This window comes from Schistocerca piceifrons, chromosome 3 (genome assembly GCF_021461385.2).
Source record: "Schistocerca piceifrons isolate TAMUIC-IGC-003096 chromosome 3, iqSchPice1.1, whole genome shotgun sequence".
NCBI lineage: Eukaryota > Metazoa > Arthropoda > Insecta > Orthoptera > Acrididae > Schistocerca > Schistocerca piceifrons.
The window spans coordinates 489,670,696-489,689,829 of record NC_060140.1 but is presented as its reverse complement, the minus strand read 5'-3'; the positions used below and the strand labels follow the sequence as shown (position 1 = coordinate 489,689,829).

Below are 19,134 nucleotides of genomic sequence, written 5' to 3'. Positions count from 1 at the left end.
AGAAAATAGTTACTTACATCTGAAAACACTGAGTTCTGTTTACAATACATTGTACTAATCGTCATGCAGTTCTACAAGGGACCTGTCAATTTGCTAAGTAGCTACAAAACTTGTCTATCGCTAAGTCTAGATATTACTGTTAATAATAAAAGCCATTAAGGAGAAAATGTACTAGAAAGTGAGTGTAAGTACTCGCTGATCCTTAAAGTAATTTCTGGAAAATATGTGGTTATATACTCATATTTTACACAATCCTTTACTGTTCACTTCTTTTGAATAAATACTTCATGTACTTTAGCTGCACTATCCCATAAGAATATTTAATAAAACAAAAAGTTATAAAAAGAAATATAAGCCATACCACACATTTCTTTACGTCAAGACAATGAGAGATATTTCTAACAGGAAAACATGCTAAACAAGAAAACATGCTAAACAGGAAAACATGCTAAACAGGAATACATGCTAAACAGGAATACATGGTAAACAGAACTCTGACTAGTTTATATGTGAGTTTTCATTTTCACTTCTTATGCAGGGAGATTTCACATAATTTTACACTACTGTCCATTAAAATTGCTACACCATGAAGATGACGTGCTACAGACGCGAAATTTAACCAACAGGAAGAAGGTGCTGTGATATGCAAATGATTAGCTTTTCAGAGCATTCACACAAGGTTGGCGCCGGTGGTGACACCTACAACTTGCTGACATGAGGAAAGTTTCCAACCAATTTCTCATACACAAACAGCAGTTGATCAGCGTTGCATGGTGAAACGTTGTTGTGATGTCTCGTCTAAGGATGAGAAATGCAAACCATCACGTTTCCGACTTTGATAAAGGTCGCATTGTAGCCTATCGCAATTGCAATTTATCATATCGCGACATTGCTGCTCGCATTGGTCGAGATCCGATGACTGTTAGCGGAATATGGAATCGGTGGGTTCAGGAGAGTAATACGGAACGCCGTGCTGGATCCCAATGGCCTCCTATCACTAGCAGTCGAGATGACAGGCATCTTATCCGCATGGCTGTAATGGATCGTGCAGCCATGTTTCGATCCCTGAGTCAACAGATGGGGACATTTGCAAGACAACAACCATCTGCACGAACAGTTCAACAACGTTTGCAGCAGCATGGACTATTAGCTCGGAGACCATGGCTGCGGTTACCCTTGACGCTGCATCACAGACAGGAGCACCTGCGATGGTGTACTCAACGACGAACCTGGGTGCACGAATGGCAAAACGTCATTTTTTCAGATGAATCCAGGTTCTGTTTACAGCATCATGATGGTCGCATCCGTGTTTGGCGACATCGCAGTGAACGCACATTGGAAGCGTGTATTCGTCATCGCCATACTGGTGTATCACCCAGTATGATGGTATGGGGTGCCATTGGTTACACGTCTTGGTCACCTCTTGTTCGCATTGACGGCACTTTGAACAGTGGACGCTACATTTCAGATGTGTTACAACACGTGGCTGTACCCTTCACTCGATCCCTGCGAAACCCTACATTTCAGCAGGATAATGCACGACCGCATGCTACAGGTCCCATACGGGCCTTTCTGGATACAGAAAATGGTCGACTGCTGCCCTGGCCAGCACATTCTCCAGATCCCTCACCAACTGAAAACATCTAGTCAATGGTGGCCGAGCAACTGGTTCGTCACAATACGCCAGTCACTACTCTTGATGAACTGTGGTATCGTGTTGAAGCTGCATGGGCAGCTGTACCTGTACACGCCATCCAAGCTCTGTTTGACTCAATGTCCAGGCATATCAAGGCCGTTATTACGGCCAGAGGTGGTTGTTCTGGGTACTGATTTCTCAGGATCTATGCACACAAATTGCGCGAAAATGTAATCACATGTCAGTTCTAGTATAATATATTTGTCCAATGAATACCCGTTTATCATCTGCATTTCTTCTTGGTGTATCAATTTTAATGGCCAGCAGTGTACTTACAGTTATTAATTTAATGTGTGAAAGTGCTAGCAGGTCTTTTTTGTTTGTCTGAAATTACATATTACAACTTTTTGTATGATTAAGATGTAAACTGCTAGATGTGGAATAGTTGTAGGTCTGTTCAGCCATAACTGATTGTAAGTTGTGTGCGGTACGACTGAGCTTGGACTTCTGATTAGTATGCAGCACCACAGTTTTTGAGCCCTCTTTTGCAATCAACAGAAGATCACTTATGTACCACATACCAATGTTTGTAAAACAGCAAGCATTATGACCGTCCATTTTATTGTGATGTTACTTTCATTCCTGCAACAGGCTGCCTATGAGACCCTCTGTTTTCTTTAAAACTCCATCCACACAAAAGGATTATTATTAATGGCCTAACCTCCAATATTACTGAGTATGATTTTCTGATATACACAAAGCTTTGGCAAGATCACAGATTAACTAACAAGAACTGTTTCTCTCTGCCAGGACTTAATTTGTGTGGTCCTGTACAGCTTTCTCTGTCCAGATTCTTTAACAAAAGATAAAATGAAAAGTAATTAAAAATTAAATTTAACAAAAAACTTAATATTCTATTATGGACCACTTTCTCCAAAACTCTTGTAAAGATTGGAAGGAGTGAAACTGGTTGGAAATTAGAAGTGGTTTTCTTGTATCAGTTATGCTGATGGTTGTTCCTACAGCATGCAGTATTATTTAAGCATGCCAGAAAAAAATGCCCCTAGTCAATGATTGATTACAAAGATAACTCAAGGGTGGTCATGGAAAGTCAACACATATTTGATATTTTGCCAGAAAAACCACTATAGCCATCAGAATTACTACTTATTACTAACCAGATAAATATTTTGTAATCTCCTTATGGCTTCTATTTTTGAAATTAAAGTCTGTTTAAGATGTATGTAATATCTTCAGAATTAAATCCAAAGTATCTGTGTTGTGGGGTGAAATGTCTGCTGTCACAGTGAGGAAGCAGTAAATGAATTTGATGGAAAATGATTAGAATGTGTCACCAATTTTGTTAGAGTTATTTTATGGCAGCTCAGTTCATTTGTACAGCTATTTTTGTTTGTTTCTTTCTTTTTTAATAATTTTCCATTTTTTTATTTTTTCTTTGACTTATTTTTATAGCACAGTATATGTGTATCAGCATTTTAATATCAGACAGCAGGATTTTAATAGCACTGGTGATAATGGAATCTTAATTATGGCTTATCCTCTGAATTAGGTAGAGTTCTCTTTCTCTAGTACAAGAAACATTTTAGTCCAGGGGTTATCCATCTTTTATCCTTGGTTCTGTTCAATTTTATTATTATTTTAATGGAAAAATACAACTCAAAGGAGTATGTTACAGAGAGAGTTAAATATTCCACCTAGACTGTCTGCTTTATAAAGCTCCTTCCAGCCTTCTTCCCATTATTTCTTTCCAAATACAGAGATTGAATGAGTGCTTATGACTCTGTGGTAAGATATTTTTGTATATAATTGTTACTTAACTGATCAGCAAATTTTATTGCTTACTTTGACCATCATGGTCACATAATTAACTGACTAATGGTTTTTACACTTAAGTTATTGCAGCATTTTTTTAACGACATCATCTTCGCCATTGACTGTAGAAATTATTTGTTTCACAATTGCTGTTTTGGTCTTTCAGCCATTTTCAAGTGGTACAGCAAAAGATTTTGCTTCAGCATGTCAAACTTTAAAATCCTCTGATACATATACATGCCATCATCAAAACTAAGCTTTTTCACAGTAGAAGTATAGTAATATCAAATGAGCACGAAGCTCCGTATATTGTGAAATGATATAAATTACGTGAATTACCACTGTTAACATCCTTCACATAAATTGCTACAAATCAATGCCCACTAGCAACTGTGAAACAAATCATTTCTAGTGTCAATGATGAATTCTACACAGCTTTGAACCTCAACCATAGGAAGTTAACCAAACTGTCAGCAGCTGTAGAATCGTTCTTCAATTCTCAAAGGGAATTTTATTGTGCAAAATAATCCAAAGCTGGACATCATCAACTCTTAAGTGCACTTGATCAGTATGCTCTCTATAAACACCATCTGATAAAAAAATCAACATTACAGCTCCACAAACAATTATTTTCCAACAAAATCTGCACAATGTTAATAAAAATGTGTCTAGCTGCTAATGATATCGCCTGCTCATACTCCATGCTGTCAGTAGTGCAAGCTTGTGTGTTGTCTGATAACACTATTGTTACAGCATTCAAGGAGCTGTTCAACACAATATACATTACCTGAAGGGCCTGAATACATAGCACACTCCCTTTTCCCTTATTGGTTCTACAATAGTCTGAAATTAGCTTGTGTCTATGGAGATGAATCTGTTCCGTTTCAGCATTTTCCACATGGTGTTCTCATATGTACAACACTTCTGCTGATAGTCCAGCTGTACTTTCATTTACCTTTATGGGCAGGGAAAGTTTGGCTTTTTTTTTATGAGCCTTAAGCTGTTTTGATGCAAGACATTGAACACCATTCCTTTAGTATCCACAGCTGTGGATAATATGCAGTAATTTGCTTAGTAAGTAGCTTTTTTTTTATGTGATGCCACAGAAGACTGTGAAGATTAGATGAATAGATCACACAGCTAATGAGGAGATGGACACATTCTGAGACATCAAGGAATTACTAATTTAGTACTGGAGGGAAGTATGCAAGTGTGCGCACGTGTGTGTGTGTGTGTGTGGGGGGGGGGGGGGGGGGGGGGAGTAGACAGAGACCAAGAGATGAATACAGTAATCAGATTCAGAAGGATGATGTAGGTTGCAGTAGTTATTTGGAAATGAAGACGCTTGTACACGGTAGAGTAGCCTAGAGAGCTGCATCAAACCAATCTTTGGAATGAAGACCGCCACCACCACAACAACAACCGCCACCACCACAACAACAACAAGTAGCTGTTTCAAATCTAACCATATATATTTTTCTGCACCTTTGTTTATCATTAGTCATCATCCTTAAAAAAGGCCTAAAACACACTTTGTAAACCACTAGGGTAGGATAGGTACTGCTTTGGTTACACGGAGTGATTTTTGCAATTCGCCATGCAAGTAGCCTGAAACATTCAGATACAAACCATGCCATGTATGATACAACCAAGAGGAGGACAATATATCACCACACATGCGAATGTCTCTCTCCTCTGATCAATGTTGCAAACTCTACAATAACACACTCCACAGATTGCTTAATAAAAGGTGCTCAAAGAGTGGCACAATATTCTCACTACAGTCAATTTAAAATTACTTGTTAGTTGACATCTGGCACTATCATACTCTGTTGCTGAATACTGCTGTCCAACTTGGATGAACAGTGCTCACTGTAGCAAGATAGATGTGCAACTCAACCAGACAATGCGACTTATCGCAGGTTGCATATGTAGCACTCAAACTGCATGGCTACCAGTTTTAAGTAACATCCAACCTCTAGGTCTACGAAGATCAGATGCTCTCCTGAAGATCTGGAGAAACATTCAGAAGAACTCCCAGCTACCTGTGCACAGCGATATATTAATAGCAGAACATCAGTGTCTGAAGTCAAGAAAACCACCTTGGCGAACTGCACAACATCTTGAAGCCTCCGACTTTAACATCAACGAAGCATGGAGAAGACAGTGGGAGGAATCGTCAGTGTTTAGCGGTCATCTGGTTGAAAAGCCTTCCATGCGAGTTCCAGGTTTCACACTCCCCACATGCCAATGGAGAACCATCAACCACATCCGAACAATACAAGGGAACTGCAGATATCTAAATCACAAATGGGGCTGGGCAACATCTCCAGATTGTGACTGTAGAGCTGCCCTTCAAACAGTAAACCACATTGTTGGTGAATGCCCGAAACGAGCCTTTGGGGGTCTATAAATGAAATCCATCATGCATCACCTGAAGGGCTCAACTGGATCGACAGATTGGACTCATTAATCTAACAACTTGCGTAATGCGTAGATAATTTAGCATAATACTTTTGACATTTGATTCTGTACCTGTATTTTGCTTGTCATTTCTTACACTGTATACTCTTAAAATTATGCATCTGATCCAAGTTCTGTATCATCATACGATAAATAAAAATAATAAATCTGTCACTTGCCCCTACAGCTTTGTCACATCGGCTGCCAGCCACTACTCTGTTACAGGTGACACAAACAATGGGTCACTTCACAAGTCTCGTTACTTAATATGTAATGCAGAATATGTTGGAAGCAGCCGCCATGAGGTATGATAGGAATGAGAGATGCTCTGTCAATAGCTGATTTCTAGCTAGCAACAACTGAACTGCAACAGATGACGTGTTTTGTAGCCCAGAATTTAAACTCGTGTCCTACTGTAACCACAACTCATGATGCGCAGTGTATCAGAGAAAGAAGCATCAACAATCAGTGACAGAACTATTAATCATGCTTACTTTGTCCACGGCGATTAAAGCTAGCTTCTACAAGCAAATTCTACATGGAAAAATTTCAGTTTGAATGTTAAAAGCAAACTTAATTTCTTGCAGAGGCAACAGTCTGGATGATTGACTGATCTGGCCTTGTAACACTAACAAAAATGGCCTTGCTGTGCTGGTACTGCGAACGGCTGAAAGCAAGGGGAAACTACAGCCATAATTTTTCCCAAGGGCATGCAGCTTTACTGTATGGTTAAATGATGACAGCGTCCTCTTGGGTAAAATACTCTGGAGGTAAAATAGTCCCCCATTCAAATCTCTGGACAGGAACTACTCAAGAGGACATCGTTATCAGGAGAAGGAAAACGCGTTCTACGGATCGGAGCGTGGAATGTCAGATCCCTTAATCGGACAGGTAGGTTAGAAAATTTAAAAAGGGAAATGGATAGGTTAAAGTTAGATATAGTGGGAATTAGTGAAGTTCAGTGGCAGGAGGAACAAGACTTCTGGTCAGGTAAATACAGGGTTATAAATACAAAATCAAATAGAGGAAATGTTGAAGTAGGTTTAATAATGAATAAAAAATAGGAGTGCAGGTAAGCTACTACAAACAATAGTGAACGCATTATTGTGGCCAAAATAGACACAAAGCCCATGACTGCTAAAGTAGTACAAGTTTATATGCCAACTAGCTCTGCAGATGACGAAGAGATTGATGAAATGTATGATGACATAAAAGAAATTATTCAGATAGTGAAGGGAGACGAAAATTTAAGTCATGGGTGACTGGAATTCGATAGTAGGAAAAGGAAGAGAAGGAAACGTAGTAGGTGAATATGGATTGGGAGTAAGAAATGAAAAAGGAAGATGCATGGTAGAATTTTGCCCAGAGCATAACTTAATCATAGCTAACAGTTGGTTCAAGAACCATAAAAGAAGGTTGTATACAAGGAAAAAACCTGGGGACAATGGAAGGTTTCAGATAGATTATATAATGGTAAGACAGAGATTTAGGAAACAGATTTTAAATTGTAAGACATTTCCAGGGGCAGATGTGGACTCTGACCACAATCTATTGGTTATGAACTGTAGATTAAAACTGAAGAAACTGCAAAAAGGTGGGAATTTAAGGAAATGGGACCTGGATAAACTGACTAAACCAGAGGTTGTACAGAGTTTCATGGAGAGCATAAGGGAACAATTGACAGGAATGGGGGAAAGAAATACAGTAGAAGAAGAATGCGTAGCTTTGAGGGATGAATAGTGAAGGCAGCAGAGGATCAAGTAGGTAAAAGGACGAGGGTTAGTAGAAATCCTTGGGTAACAGAAGAAATATTGAATTTAATTGATGAAAGGAAAAAATATAAAAATGCAGTAAATGAAGCAGGCAAAAAGGAATACAAACATCTCATAAATGAGATAGACAGGAAGTGCAAAATTGCTAAGCAGGGATGGCTAGAAGACAAATGTAAGCATGTAGAGGTGCATATCACTAGGGGTACGATAGATACTGCCTACAGGAAAATTAAAGAGACCTTTGGAGAAAAGAGAACCACTTGCATGAATATCAAGAGCTCAGATGGAAATCCAGTTCTATGCAAAGAAGGGAAAGCAGAAAGGTGGAAGGAATATATAGAGAGTCTATACAAGGGCAGTGTTCTTGAGGACAATATTACAGAAATGGAAGAGAATGTAGATGAAGATGAAATGGGAGATATGATACTGCGTGAAGAATTTGACTGAGCACTGAAAGACCTAAGCCGAAACAAGGCCCTGGGAGTAGACTACATTCCATTAGAACTACTGACAGTCTTGGGAGAGCCAGTTCTGACAAAACTCTACCATCTTGTGAGCAAGACATATGAGACAGGCGAAATACCCTCAGACTTCACGAAGAATATAATAATACCAATCCCAAAGAAAGCAGGTGTTGACAAATGTGAAAATTACCAAACTATCAGTTTAAGTAACTTAAATACTGCAAAATACTAATGTGAATTCTTTACAGACGAATGGAAAAACTGGTAGAAGCTGACCTCAGGGAAGATCAGTTGGGATTCCGTAGAAATATTGGAACACGTGAGGCAATACTGACCCTACGACTTATCTTAGGAGACAGACTAAGAAAAGGCAAACCTACGTTTCTAGCATTTGTAGACTTAGAGAAAGCTTTTGACCATGTTGACCAGAATACTCTCTTCGAAATTCTGAAGGTGGCAGGGGTAAAATAGAGGGAGCGAAAGACTATTTACAATTTGTACAGAAACCAGAAGGCTGTTGTAAGAGTCGAGGAACATGAAAGGGAAACAGTGTTTGGGAAGGGAGTGAGACAGGGTTGTAGCCTATCCCCAATGTTATTCAATCTGTATATTGAGCAAGCAGTAAAGGAAACAAAAGAAAAATTTGAAGTAGGTATTAAAATCCATGGAGAAGAAATAAAAACTTTGAGGTTCGCCAATGACATTGTAATTCTGTCAGAGACAGCAAAGGACCTGGAAGAGCAGTTGAATGGAGTGGACAGTGTCTTGAAAGGAGGATATAAGATGAACATCAACAAAAGCAAAACGAGGATAATGGAATGTAGTTGAATTAAGTCGGGTGATGCTGAGGGAATTAGATTAGGAAATGAGACACTTAGAGTAGTAAAGGAGTTTTGCTACTTGGGGAGCAAAATAACTGATGATGGTCGAAGTAGAGAGGATATAAAATGTAGACTGGCAATGGTAAGGAAAACGTTTCTGAAGAAGAGAAATTTGTTAGCATCAAGTATACATTTAAGTGTCAGGAAGTCCTTTCTGATAGTATTTGTATGGAGTGTAGCCTTGTACAGAAGTGAAACATGTACAATGAATAGTTTGGACAAGAAGAGAGTAGAAGCTTTTGAAATGTGGTGCTACAGAAGAATGCTGAATATTGGATGGGTAGACCACATAACTAATGAGGAGGTACTGAATAGAATTGGAGAGAAGAGAAATTTGTGGCACAACTTGACTAGAAGAAGGGATCGGTTGGTAGGGCATATTCTGAGGCATCAAGGAATCACCAATTTGGTATTGGAGGGCATCGTGGAGGGTAAAAATCGTAGAGGGAGACCAAAAGATGAATACACTAAGCAGATTCAGAAGGATGCAGGTTGCAGTAGGTACTGGGAGATGAAGAAGCTTGCACAGGTTGGAGTAGCATGGAGGCTGCATCAAACCAATCTCTGAACTGAAGACTACAACAACAACAATCTCTTACTTTCATTTCTTACCTGGAACTATCCTCACTTTGGCTACATGAGCTGCTGTGTTACCAACTGATAAGCAGATCTGGTTATAGATTATAAGAAAAACACGTAGAGTCCAAATAGAAAAAAGAATGATAGGAAGAAAAAATATGTGCAAATTAAAAAAGCAATACAATGATGAAAATGATGCAGCAAAATATTAGAAATTTAAAAAAAAAACACATTTAAACCAATTTATTTTTTAAAAAATAATAAAGTAATTTTGATAAGATTTAGAAATAAAAAATTTCAAATCATGTTATGAGATTCGAACCTTTGCTATTCTATATGTCAGGAATTTATCTTAATCATTACACCAAAACACTGGGTGTCACATTGTTATGTTTATGACTTTCCATAATCAGTCGCTATGATGATTTGCCGCCTTCAAAAAAGTTCAGTGCCAAGTACAAAGGTTTATCTAATGTAGGCCAGTCTTTATGATAACAACTGTACACGTGATACCAAATGGCGTCTTATGTGAAAGGACCCAGTAGAATTTGGTTATGTTGTATATGAAAGGTGTGTATTTTGTTAGTATCATTGTTCATGTATTATCATGTCTAAAATGTCAACCAAAAAGTAATTTTAATCAGACTTTAGCCTTGTGGTACATTCATATATGTTTGCTGATTCAAAGTGCGAGTATGCTCTGTTGGGTTCCTAGTGAGCATCCTGCTTTGTTGAACTCAAACAAATGTAGCAATATATGACATGTATCGCTGTTTTAAATACACCCTCACAGCACACTGCAACCAAATCACTCGATGCTCACAGGAAAGGTTTGGAATGGTTGCTTTGTGGTACAAACACATGACTTGTTAATATAACTGTAAATTTTGGTCATCCCAAAACTAAACTTCAATGTGCAATGAAATCACTAACACAGTCAGTGGAATACCGAAACCAAAAAATGGAAAGTTTTAAATAAAAGCAGATGCTGATGATGAAAAATGAATTTACACTATAAGTAGTGGTGTGGAATGGGTATATTCCCCAGTGGAAGGGAACTTATAAAATGAGATGTTGCTGGAAATACTTCTTTGGCCCAGGAAGATACCCAAAAATTGGGAATTTATGATTTTTTATTTTGAATGTTTTAACACTTATTACCATTTAAAGAACCCTAGTAAATTCGTACATTTTAATCCAAGATTTATCATTCCATGCATTAATTTCCTTGCAAATTCCATGCAAAATATCATTTACCGTAAGTCTGGTGGAAAAAACCACTTAAAATAGTCCCTAGGCCTACTATTTTTAGGCAAGTTGAAACCCCACATTTCTCTGAATGAAACCTAAACTTGCAAAATATTTCTCTGGAGGCGTAATTCTCAACCAGCCGTCATCTGTAGTATTTTTTAATTTTTCCAAATGAATGACTAGAGGTGATTCACTTTCAGAATTAAAAGACTCAATTTCCTGCAATGAATTATGATTTATAAATTTATTTTCCAAAATATCGCTATCACTTTCACTTTTAGAATTTTTAATTAATGTTTTACCATGTTCTATGTCAATAAAACAACTTGTGTTTTCAAGTAAATCATAAATCTCGGCCGGTTTACTAGCATAATTTTTCCCCGAAATGCCATTTTCAATGACTAATGTTTACAAAATTCACACAAGTTTAAAAAAAACTTTACAGCCTAAAATATCTCTAACATGGACAGAAAACTTAACAAATTGAATAAACCAACTTCCCTGTGTATTTTAGTAACTTTAGCTACTCACTAGATGGCTTATTAATACTATACACTCGGTTTTTGTAAAGGTTGATTATTTCAATGTTGGCTGTTCTAGGAAACCTAAGAGTCGTAAATTTCGAAGCTTGGCAGTTCTAGGGTTAATTCTTTGATATTTGAAACACTGAAAACCAATTTATTTCTAACAAGGAGGTTAAGTCCAGATCCATATAAATCTAAACATAAAACCCATCCAAATATTTTATTTATAATTTAAAACAGAAAGTAGGAGTGCTCAAATAAAAAAAGTATTAAAATAAAAAAATCTAATGAAGTTGTCCATAACCATATTTAACCATGGTTTAGGTCTTAATGGTAATTTAATTACAATGAGCTATAGTGGGGAAATTTAGTTCTTACAAGACAAAAGAGGAAATTCCCCCCCACCCTTGAAAAGTGCATCATCACTGCAGCCTTCAGAGAAACAGCCATATTGTTTTTTTCAGTTGATAGTTGTTTGCAAGTTAAAGAACCCGTTTCATTAGAACTTTTTGTGAGATGAGTGTCTGAAATTGTAACATTTAAGTGGCAAGTGAATCAAATAACTCTGAGTAGGCATGCTTCCTATTTTGTTCATTGTTGTGTTTTCATTCACTGTTGCAAAACGTTCCAGAAAAAAGGGGCTGTTTGGGACTTCTTTAACAAGGTGTTGTTTGTAAGTATTGTACTCAAAAATACAAACAAGGTAATTCAGTTAAAATAGAAAAGGACATAAAAAATGTATCAAATGATCTGCAGGATTGAAACGTATTATCACTGTCAGTAAACCAACACCTAGATCATCAACCACAAAGGATATCAACCAACCATTGACAATGGATGCACATTCAAATGTAGGTCACACTACCCAAGGTCAAGCTTTTTTAACCTTGGCTGGTTTAAGTTCAGCTACATCTCCTTTCAAGTCACCAACACCACCTCCACCGCGGCCAAGTCCCCTATCTGAACACACTTCTAATTTGGAATCTGCAACTATACTATTGTAGGTCTAAATTGCTTTTGTGATGTTAAAAAGTAAGAATGTGGTATGTATTCCATTGTATTAAGAAGGCAAATTACAAACTGACAGCCAAAGTGGAAACTCTAGCGATTTTCCTTAAATCTATCAAAGAGATACATTGGCAGCTCCTAGCCAAATTATTTCCCGCCATTTAAATACCACAAGAACAAAAGTAGGTTGGTTATAGTTGGTAAAACAAAAGTTTGTTAACAAAAGTAGGTTAGTTTTTCTGACTGAACCCTCATGCTAATATAATATGGTTTCACTTCTCCTGTGACAAATAACAATTTCCACCTTTAGGAGTAGTAGGCCTAGGTTGCAATTGCTCCTTCGAATCTCAGAATAGTTTACAATGTAGTGTGTAGTGCATCCTTTGTAGGATATAAATACTTTAATTCTGTACACTGTAGGTGTAGGTGTCCCATATTGATTATTTTTTAATAATTTTTACTTGGGACTGGGAATAAAATAAAAAGTAGTTTTATGTTTATTCCGTTTCTCAAAAGCAATAAAAACTTTTTAAGTGGCACAAGTTAATAGTTTTTATTCTTTGTTGTGCCTTTATTAAATGGTTCGTTATCATTAATTCCCCCCCCCCCCCCCCCCCAAGGAAATGCTGGACCAATCCTTAGCTAAAGCAGTTTGTGTAAGTGAATCCCCGATGTCTTTGGTGGAGCACCCACTGTGGATTGATTTTTTTCCAAAAATTGAGACATGCACAGAAGTTACCGTCAAGATTTTGAATGTCTACAACTTATCTTGAGGCTCAGTACACAGAAATAACAAAAATAATTAAGGAAACAAAAAATTTACATCTTAAATGTGATGGTTGGAGTAATATCAGGAAAGAGTCCACAATTAATTTGTGATTTCAAAGCCAGAACCATTTTTTCTAGATTTCAAAATGACTAAAACTGAGGGACATAATGCCGAATACCTGGCAGAGATCATTAGATCTGTCATCGAGAAGTATGGTCCTGATTTTGGTGGTTATTGGCAACAATGCTCCGAACATGAATGCAGCCTTAACATTGTTGAAAGAAAAGTATCCTCATATAGTACCATTAGGTTGCATCGCTCACCTCCACCATTTACTGAGTGCTGACATCTTAGGATGCCAGACTGTTCAAAGTTTCTTTGCACATGTGATAACTATAGTAAAGACTATCATAAAGAGTCACACATTGAAAGCTTTGTTCAGTGAAATTTTTTCTGAGAAAAAGTTCAAAGATCGAATATCTCTGAATTTACCTGGGCAGACCAGATGGGGAACAAAGGGGTCCTCCAAACATTGGCTATCCATGAAAAGGCTGATCTAGACCCATCCATCAAAAGGAAACCACTAGACGATGCAGTGTTTTGGGTTAGAATAGAAAAAATGATAAATCTGCTGAAACCAATTGTTGTTTTTATCACATCCATTGAATCAAATGACCCACAATAACACAGAGTGGTCAGGAAATTAAATGAACTAGAGAAAAATATGAAGGAAAACTTACCAACATCACCAATGCCAAAACCTGAAGAAAAGACAGTCACAGAGAAGTTCATCGAGAGAAAAAAATTTTGGCACTGGACCAATCCATCTCACAGAATTTATGCTGCACCCTAAAATGCAGGGAAGCTTGCTCGATCCTACGGAACTACTAGATACCATAGGTTTTGTTTGAGATTGTGCTCAGCATATAGTTTGAACATCTTAAACATAAGAGGAAGTTTAGCTGACTCCAAGCACAAGGAAGGCTTATTCTCAGTTTCTTTGGGAAGGGATGGCGGATAAGGATAAAATTATCAGACCTCTGTCATGGTGGAGCGGGTTGAGAGGTACCTGCAACTTGGCAGATGTAGCCATAAGAATATTGAGGGCTCCAGTAACTTCAGCTACCACAGAGCACACATTTAGTACGTTTTCTTGGTTGCATTCCAAGAAAAGACACCGCCTTTCTTCTGAGCGAGCAGTGAAACTAACATTTCTTTCCTACAACTGGAAGCTCATGAATGCTCCACCTCAAAAAGAGAAGAAGAAAGAAACAAGCAAGCAAGCAGAAGCCAACCCTGAGGAAACAGAACAGGAAGAAGACTAAGAAATCCTCGAGATTGAAGAAGGGGATGAGATCGAGTCAAGTAACTGTAACAATGATTTTTTTGGGATTTGGAAATGTAGAAGAGAAGGATCAAGATGATTTAATGGACATTAAAAGTGAGAGAGACAGTGACTAGGGAACTTAGAAAAAGGTTGAAGATGTAAAGATGCTGTATTAAACCTTTTGCCTTTTAGTAGTTTTAATTTGATTTTTGTAACACTTTACATTCTGGTTGTTTTTCTGATATTTTTAATAAATAATAATATTTTTAACATATAAGAGTGTTCATGTTTTTTAAAATCACATAATTATCACATTGACCTATTAATTCGAGCGATTTTGTTTTTAAAATTATAAATTCCCAGGAATTTTATTTAATTATAATTTTATCTTAAAATACATTTCAGTTTTTGAGTTTGACTTAACCATATAATTACTGCCTTTACCTATTAATTAACAGATTTTAGAGCTATCTTGCTAATTAATCATAAATTCCCTGGAATTTATGAATTTTGGGAATATTGCCAGCAATATTCCCTGGGAATATTTCTTCGATTTTAAATTCCCGGGAATTTTACAACACTAACTACAAGGTATCTGAAACATTACTGTGCATATATTTCCCTACGTTACATACCTGTGGTCTCCACAAGCATCGCAAACACAGTTTCCTGTAGAGAAAAACAAAGATCTTCAGGAGAATATTCCCCATTATCCAGAAGATGTTTGGCTCTGTCCTCAATAAATGAAAGAAGACCTGAGAATGAAACATCCATGCCTTTCACTGCATAGGGCAGTTGGAGGAATTTTTTACCCCTGTAACAAAAAAGGGAACTTTCAACCTCTCTTTACTATATATTCTACAATATAATGCAAATCAGCACACTTATATGTTGTAATGCAGTAAACTATATAACTGTCACAATATATTATTTGGGATTCAGGATACCTACAGCAATTTCTTACTTTTTTGCCATTTGTTCTATGTTATAGCCAGGACTTGGATCATTAGACAGCTTCAAAACTCGTGCAAACCTATCTAGGCAATTCCCTACAGCTATATCAATTGTTTCTCCAAATATCCGATATCGGCGGCGGGAATATGCTATCACTTGAGTGTTTCCACCACTGACATATAGCACAGTTGGATTCTCACTTTTTGTTATCAAGCGCCCCATTTCAATATCTTGATATTTTTTTAAGGAATATAAAAGTACATGCAGCCATTAGTAAAACCCAAGCAATTCTAAAGAAGACCAAAATTCAAGAGAAATAAATAAATGTTTCTTTTAAAAATGTCAGGTACGCATAAACAAATGGAAGCTTGCTTCCTTTAAGCGGCTAGAAGCACATGCCCCTCCCTGCTGCGCCCCCCCCCCCCCCCCAAAAATCCACACACACACACACACACACACACACACACACACACACCTATGTAGCTACATTGTGCCTGACCAGTCCAACAAAGCTCTAACTGCCAACCTAACTTACTCAACCCTACTGGTTTCTCTCAACCACGTAATTACTGCTCAGTATGGCCATATTAATATGGCACACCCAATGCAATACGTCAAAAGTTTTCCCAAACCCGGTCAACACAGCATACTTATGCAAAAACACCCTTCTCCACCACAGCTCTTGCAGCTCTCTAACTAGCAGCCATTTACTGCCAATGGCATAGTCCTTCACCATACCAATGTCCACCAACTGCTCTAGTACCCTAGTACAGACATGGCTGACATGGCTACTACCAGCACCCTCAGATTTCGTGTGTTATATATATATATATATAAAAGCAAAGATGATGTGACTTACCATACGAAAGCGCTGGCAGGTCGATACAAACACAAACAGACACATACATACATACAAAATTGAAGCTTTCGCAACAAACTGTTGCCTCATCAGGAAAGAGGGAAGGAGAGGGAAAGACGAAAGGAAGTGGGTTTTAAGGGAGAGGGTAAGGAGTCATTCCAATCCCGGGAGTGGAAAGACTTACCTTAGGGGGAAAAAAGGATGCACACACACACATATCCATCCACACATATACAGACACAAGCAGACATATATATATATATATATATATATATATATATATATATGCAAAAACACCCTTCTCCACCACAGCTCTTGCAGCTCTCTAACTAGCAGCCATTTACTGCCAATGGCATAATCCTTCACTATATATATATATATATATATATATATATATATATATATATATATATATATAAAAAACAAAGATGAGGTGACTTACCGAACAAAAGCGCTGGCAGGTCGATAGACACACAAACAAACACAAACATACACCCAAAATTCAAGCTTTTGCAACAAACTGTTGCCTCATCAGGAAAGAGGGAAGGAGAGGGGAAGACGAAAGGAAGTGGGTTTTAAGGGAGAGGGTAAGGAGTCATTCCAATCCCGGGAGCGGAAAGACTTACCTTAGGGGGAAAAAAGGACAGGTATACACTCGCACACACGCACATATCCATCCACACATACAGACACAAGCAGACATATTTAAAGACAAACTCTTGCGACGCGGCACGCCTCAGTCCACCAGGGGACTAAGACACGATGTGGTAATGAGGAAGTGCGAGGAATGGAATGTTCTGCAGCAGTAAGGATAATATTTGTGAGATAGTCCACCTGTTCATCACAACTGAGGAAATCTTTTTCTGTGAAGGTCGCCAGGGAGGAGTAAAGCTGCCAGTCAGCCTGATAAGCTGCCACTTGGGCATGCATGTGGATGGAGTAGGAGTCAGCAGATGGAGAGCACATGGGAAATGGTCACTTGAGTAGGCATCAGAAAGAACAGACCACTCAAGGCGATGGGCAAGCTGGGCAGTGCAAAAGGATAGGTCCAAATGGGAATAGGTGTGCAAGGAGTCAGAAAGGAAAGTGGGTGCACCAGTGTTAAGGCAGAAGAGGTTGAGTTGGTTAAAATGTCAGCCAAGAGGGCACCTCTTTGGCACGTCCTGGGAGAACCCCAAAGGGGATGATGCACATTAAAGTCACCGAGTAATAAAACAGTGGAGGTAGCTGCCCAATAAGTTGAAGGAAGTCAGCCCTGGTGACATCGAAGGACAGAGGTACATAAATGGTACAGCGGGAGAAAGTCAGGTGGGGAAGGAAGAATGGCAATAGCTTGAAAACGGGTAGTCAGAGAGATGGGTTGATTATGAAGGCCATCCCGTATAAGCAGCATGACACCCCATGAGATGGGATGCTGAACTCAGGTGGAAGGTCAAAACGAATCGGTAAGTAATGTGGAAGCACAAAGCAGTCTTGAGGGCGCAATTTAGTTTCCTGAAGGCAAAGTACAAGGCGATGCTGCGATGCAAGAAGCAGCTGCAAATCATCTTTGTGGGACCAAAGGCCTCAAACATTCCATTGGAGGACAGTCATGAGGAGGAAGAGATGTAGGGATGTCAACTCAGTGTCTGCCGAGGGACAGCTGGTGGAGAGTCGCTACTACAGGGCACAGAAGCAGGAGGATCCTGCTCCATGGAGTCCACATAAGCATCGGCGTGCTTGTGCAGGCGGTCGGTGGAGTCCAACGCAGAAAAATGGTTGGTGGTGCACACTGGCGAGACAGAGGCCGGCCGCGCTAAGCGACCACGTGGCGACACCGATGAGCAGGATCTTCGAACTGGTGAAGGGGAAGACAGTTTGTCTTCAGCGGACTTCTTCGAGCCCTTCTGGGTAGAGGAAGATTTGGGTGATGTTTGGTAGGAGGGACGGAGGAAGTCATCTCAGGAGTACTCCTTCTGGCCTTTCCTGCCTGCCGGTTGTGTAGTGGGTAGCTCCACCCATTTAGGCAAGAGTTTGACAGTTTGTTGCACAGTGGGACGGGACAATGACAATGCTACCTTGACACTGGGTGACTTTACAACCTCAGAGCCAAATCTGAGGTTGCATGTAGCCATGTCCTTCATGGAGCGAGGGGTAACAAGAACTGAACTGTAAGTGCCAGATGGGAGAACAAAGGTCTGCGACTAGCCAGTAACTTGCGAGCTACTGGGTAAGGCACTTTTTCCTTTACCCGAATCTCTTTAACAGCCCACTCATCTAGATACAAAGGACAATCCCAGGAGGAGGTGGCGTGGCTGCCATTGCAGTTAATACAGCAGGGAAGGGGAGGTAGACATTCGCCCTTGTGTGCATCCCTACCACAGGTTACTCATTTGGCTGGATGTCGACAAGACGTTCTAGTGTGACTGAAATGATGACACTGGTAACAGCGCTTTGGATTCGGATTGTACGACCGTAATGATTCCATAGCCTGCTTTAATCTTGGACGGTAGCACCACCCTATCAAACATCAGGAAAAGAGTGCGGGTGGGCACCAAGGAGGAATCGACCTTTTCATTACACGATGAATGGCAATGACACTGTGTTCAGAGAGGTAAGATTGTATTTTGGCCTGGGTTAGACCGCCAAGCAGCCTGGTGTAAATTACACCACGGGAAGAATTCGAAGTTCTATGAGTCTCGACACGAACAGGGTAGCCGTGGATAACCGAGGCAGCAAGTAGTTGCTGTGCTTGAGCATCAGATGCCGTCTCCAAAAGCAAGGTGCCATTCCGTAAACGAGAGCAGAATTTCACAGGCCCAGCAATTGCATCAA

The 19,134-nt window shown here is 39.0% G+C and overlaps 1 protein-coding gene across 2 annotated transcripts in view; it reads right to left on the bottom strand.

Annotated features, from left to right (window-relative positions):
• The window catches only part of LOC124789537 (probable tRNA N6-adenosine threonylcarbamoyltransferase), a 75,219-nt gene that overhangs the window by 39,679 nt on the left and 16,406 nt on the right, over positions 1-19,134 (bottom strand). For both annotated transcript variants that reach the window (XM_047256932.1, XM_047256933.1), the window contains exons 3-4: positions 15,472-15,691; positions 15,143-15,321 (exon numbers count right to left, since the gene is read on the bottom strand). In XM_047256932.1, the coding sequence (XP_047112888.1) occupies positions 15,143-15,321; positions 15,472-15,691 (399 nt within the window). The remainder of the gene's footprint in view (positions 1-15,142; positions 15,322-15,471; positions 15,692-19,134) is intronic.